Below are 3,601 nucleotides of genomic sequence, written 5' to 3'. Positions count from 1 at the left end.
GGAGATAGTATTTGACGTGGGGGCGAGTTCATCATCCTAACGTAGCTAGTCTGGCTCTGGGGCTGACATGCTGGCCCGGCTACAGGCTAAGGGGCACTAGGTGCCCTGAAAGTAGAGAAGAGGGCTGGCCTAGGAGTCCCCGAGTGGGCAGGGGCTATGGTTTCTCCCCATACCGGGGCGTGTGGAAGGCCCACTGGACTGCCTCGTGTCCCCCGCCCCCCCAGGTCCGGCACCTCCTCCAGCAGCTCAAGGGCCGGGTGGCCCGGGAGACCATTCAGAAGCTGCATCCAGGTGGCCTGCTGGGTCGACAGCGGCAGCCCCCAGCGCCCATCGAGGTGAGGCAGGTGGCAGGGCAAGGCTTCCCAGAGCCAGACCCTGGGGGTTAGGTTGGGAATCAGGGATGGCAGGGTTTGGCAGACCCCTGAAGGCTGTACCCTCTTGATGCCCTGCCAGGTATGGACAGAGCTTGCTGAGAAGGTGACCGGCCCACTGGAGGACGCCCTGACCGCTGCCTTCTCCCAGGTACAGCCTCTCCCAGATAGAGTACCCCCTCCCCCACCTAGGCCTCCAGTCCAAAACAGATGGCCCAGCTATGAGCCTGGCCAGTCCATGGACAGCCTGAGCCACAGGCCCCCATCTAAGAGGGTCTGGTGATGGTGTGGTGGGGGCCTTTCTCTGATGACCCTGCCCAACAGGTGCTCACCATCGCAGCCACCGAGCCCCTGAGCCTCCTGCACTCTCGACCTCCGAAGCCCACTCGGGCCCGTGGGAAGCTGCTGCTGAGCACCTCAGATGGACTGGAGGCGTCCAACCCTGAGGGCCCTGCCACCTCCAAGGCCCCCACTGAGTCCCCAGCTGGCCCCTCCTCTAAGGAAGACTTCCCTGTGGACTTTGAGAAGATCTACAAGTACCTGGCATCCTTCTCCCGAAGCGGCCCAGGACCGGAGCTCTCTGCAGCTGGTGAGTGTGCAGCCAGTGGGCCCCGCGGGTGGGGGGACACTCAGGTTGTGAGCCAGTCACCTCTAGCTCGCTCCCTTTTTGCTTCCCCCCTAGAGTCAGCTGTGGTCCTGGACCTACTCCTGTCGCTGCCCGAGGAGCTGGCCCGCCTGCCCTGCACAGCACTGGCCGAACACATGACAGAAGCTTACCTGCGCCTGACGGCCCCCCAGCCCAGCCCAGCTCAGGGCAGCCCGGAATCCAGGACTGAGGATGGGAGTACTGGCTCCAGAGGACACGAGGTGCCCAGCCAGGCCATTCCCCAGACCCCCGAGTGTGCTGGGCCCGGTGAATCGAGGTCGGCCTGGCAAGCAGCTGGGGTCTGCCCCCTGAACCCTTTCCTGGTGCCCCTGGAACTTCTGGGCCAGGTGGCCACTCCTGCCACATGAGGATCCTGGCCTGCAGGGGCCACACCTGGACAGCATGCTCCCTTCTGGCAGGGGTCAGCACCTGGGGCTTAGGAACCCATTGTGATGGAGGGTCCTGAACTCAGTGCCCAGCCCAGTGTGGCCTGGAGGCCTCAGGAGCCAGGCACAGTTGGGGGAGGACACAACCAAGGGGGGTAGAGGTGAGGGTGGGGCAGGTGCACGTGCACGGAGAACCCAGGCTACAGGACAGAATGACTGAAGGCCGGCTTTCCCTGCTGCCAAGCCCCTGTGGGCCTCCTTCCTGGCCAGAGGCGCCAAGGGCTGGCACCTCACACAGCCAACCCCCCACCGGCCACCTCTGTCCCAGTCCTTCCTCAACTTCTTCTGTCCTTGCCCCCCTCAGACAAGTGCACCCCTGTTGTCCTGTGAATAAAGTTCTGGTCGGTCAGCCTGCTTGCCTCCCTCCCTGTGAGCTTGAGGTGGGAGGGTGGCAGCGGTGACACCAGAGCCGAGTGTTCGTGCCTGGAAGAGGGTCTCTGCTCCTGGGGGTCACTGTTAGGGACCCGCAGTGGTTGCATGGTTGTGTGAAGAGCAACCTTTGGTGACAGTGGGAAGCTGAGGTCAGAGTGGAGAGTGAGAGACTGGCAGTGGCTCTTGAGAAAGGGCTGGTGGGGGGAGCCTGCCAGGTTCCCTGGGGCCAGCTGTCCGGAAGTGGTTATCGGAACGAGGTGAGTTCCCAGCACACAGCCTGGAGGGGAGAGGTCTGCTGACAGGACTGGCCCAGCAAAGACCCTAAATTCCAGGAGGCGTTGCCCTATGGAAGGGAACCAGGACAGGTCATTTTGTGGAGTGTGAGACATAGGATTCTTAAGCAGGAATCCTGCATACTCTCCAGGCTCCGCCCTCCAGCTCCTGTGTTGTCAGAGCGGGTGAGTTGCCTGCAGGGCCAGAGCATGCACACAGCCTTCCTTTTATAGAATCCTGTTCCCCCACACATTGCACACGGCTCCCCGGGGGCGCACGGCATCTCCTGGGCGAGGAGCCCAATCAGCACACTCCGTGGGCAGGGCCGTGCACCAGACCCACAGTTTCTAGGTGGGCAGGGGTGGTGGTGGTGGGACTGTTGGTGCGGTCCCAGTGCCAGGAGGTGGGACCAGTTCATAGAAACAATATTGCTGGCAAACAGAGCCCCACCCCTGGTTCCCAGTAGCCTAAGTCCACCCAACAAAGGGCAAGGCAGATGCCAGGAGGGGCAGCACCCAGATGGTTACACCCACCTCAATCAAAGCTGGTGGGTGGGTTGGGGTTGCAGTCCTGGAGATGTTGGACAGACCAGCCCTGTTATCTCCGAACCCCAGGACTCCGGTGGCCTGGCATGAAGAACGGGGCTGCTAGGGGGACCCAGCTCTAGGCCCTCCCTCCAGACTCGTGCGGAGGCGCCAATTTGGCACACGCTGCTTGGCTTGTAGGCAGTGCTCAAGAACAACAGCTTTTATTTCCATGACCTGCCCGAAGGCAGGGAGGAGTGAAGGGGGCCTGGGAGAGATGGTAGGAAGCGTCAGAAGAGACAGCGGGTGGGTAAGGGGCAGGGGGCTCTGGCCTGCCAGCGCTCACGGAGGCCTGGATGTGTCCCGGACACAGCAGTGACTGTTGTTCCTTGGGCGGGACACTGGCCCAAGGCTCCATCTCCGGGGCAGGCTGGATGCACAGCGGCAGGCACGTCCACTACGTGGGCTCAGACGTGGCTGCCTAACACCTAAGGGGGATATGAGGACAGGGAGGAGGGGACAGCAGGGCTCCCAGCCCCAGGAACAGACGCTGGCGCTCATGCCTGGTGGCAGGGCAGAGCAAAGCCACCTACACGCTTGGGGCGCTCCTAGCTGAGGATTCGACTGGGAGGCCAGCCATGCTGGTGAAAGGTGGGGAGGACAGGATAGGGCATGAGGGCGAGCTTCGCTTGGCCGAGAGGGGCATCGGAAGGGCGCGAGGGGAGGGTTGGGGCCGCGGGGCGGGGTTCTGGGAGACCCGGCGGAGGCCGGCCGGAGGGACGCGCCCGCATTCAGACCAGCGCGTAGTCGAACTGCCCGCGCTCAAGCGCCTCCTTGTGGTCGGTCCAGGACGAGGCGGGCATGCGGCTGTAGGGGTCGAGCAGGATGCGCACGCAGCGGACCATCAGCAGCACCAGCACCACGAGTAGGCAGAGCACGAAGGCGAACACCGTGCGTTGCTCCGCGTCC

At 63.4% G+C, this 3,601-nt stretch overlaps 2 protein-coding genes across 2 annotated transcripts in view; one reads left to right on the top strand and one right to left on the bottom strand.

Annotated features, from left to right (window-relative positions):
- The window catches only part of SNAPC2 (small nuclear RNA activating complex polypeptide 2), a 4,469-nt gene extending 2,657 nt beyond the window's left edge, over positions 1-1,812 (top strand). The window contains exons 3-6 of the mRNA XM_045290305.1: positions 9-335; positions 454-522; positions 696-960; positions 1,054-1,812. Coding sequence (XP_045146240.1) covers positions 9-335; positions 454-522; positions 696-960; positions 1,054-1,385 — 993 coding nt within the window. The 3' untranslated portion in view covers positions 1,386-1,812. The remainder of the gene's footprint in view (positions 1-8; positions 336-453; positions 523-695; positions 961-1,053) is intronic.
- Positions 1,813-2,840: 1,028 nt separating this feature from the next.
- CTXN1 (cortexin 1) lies at positions 2,841-3,600 on the bottom strand (the record flags this gene model as incomplete). The annotated part of the gene is made up of 1 exon (XM_013008499.2): positions 2,841-3,600. A coding segment is annotated over one exon (177 nt), but the record flags the coding sequence as incomplete, so codon positions are not given.
- Position 3,601: the final 1 nt, after the last annotated feature.

Source organism: Echinops telfairi, unplaced genomic scaffold, assembly GCF_000313985.2.
Source record: "Echinops telfairi isolate 266 unplaced genomic scaffold, ASM31398v2 ScPeMD7_36;HRSCAF=134, whole genome shotgun sequence".
NCBI lineage: Eukaryota > Metazoa > Chordata > Mammalia > Afrosoricida > Tenrecidae > Echinops > Echinops telfairi.
The sequence above is the reverse complement of the archived record's forward strand: the minus strand, read 5'-3'. Positions and strand labels throughout refer to the sequence as shown.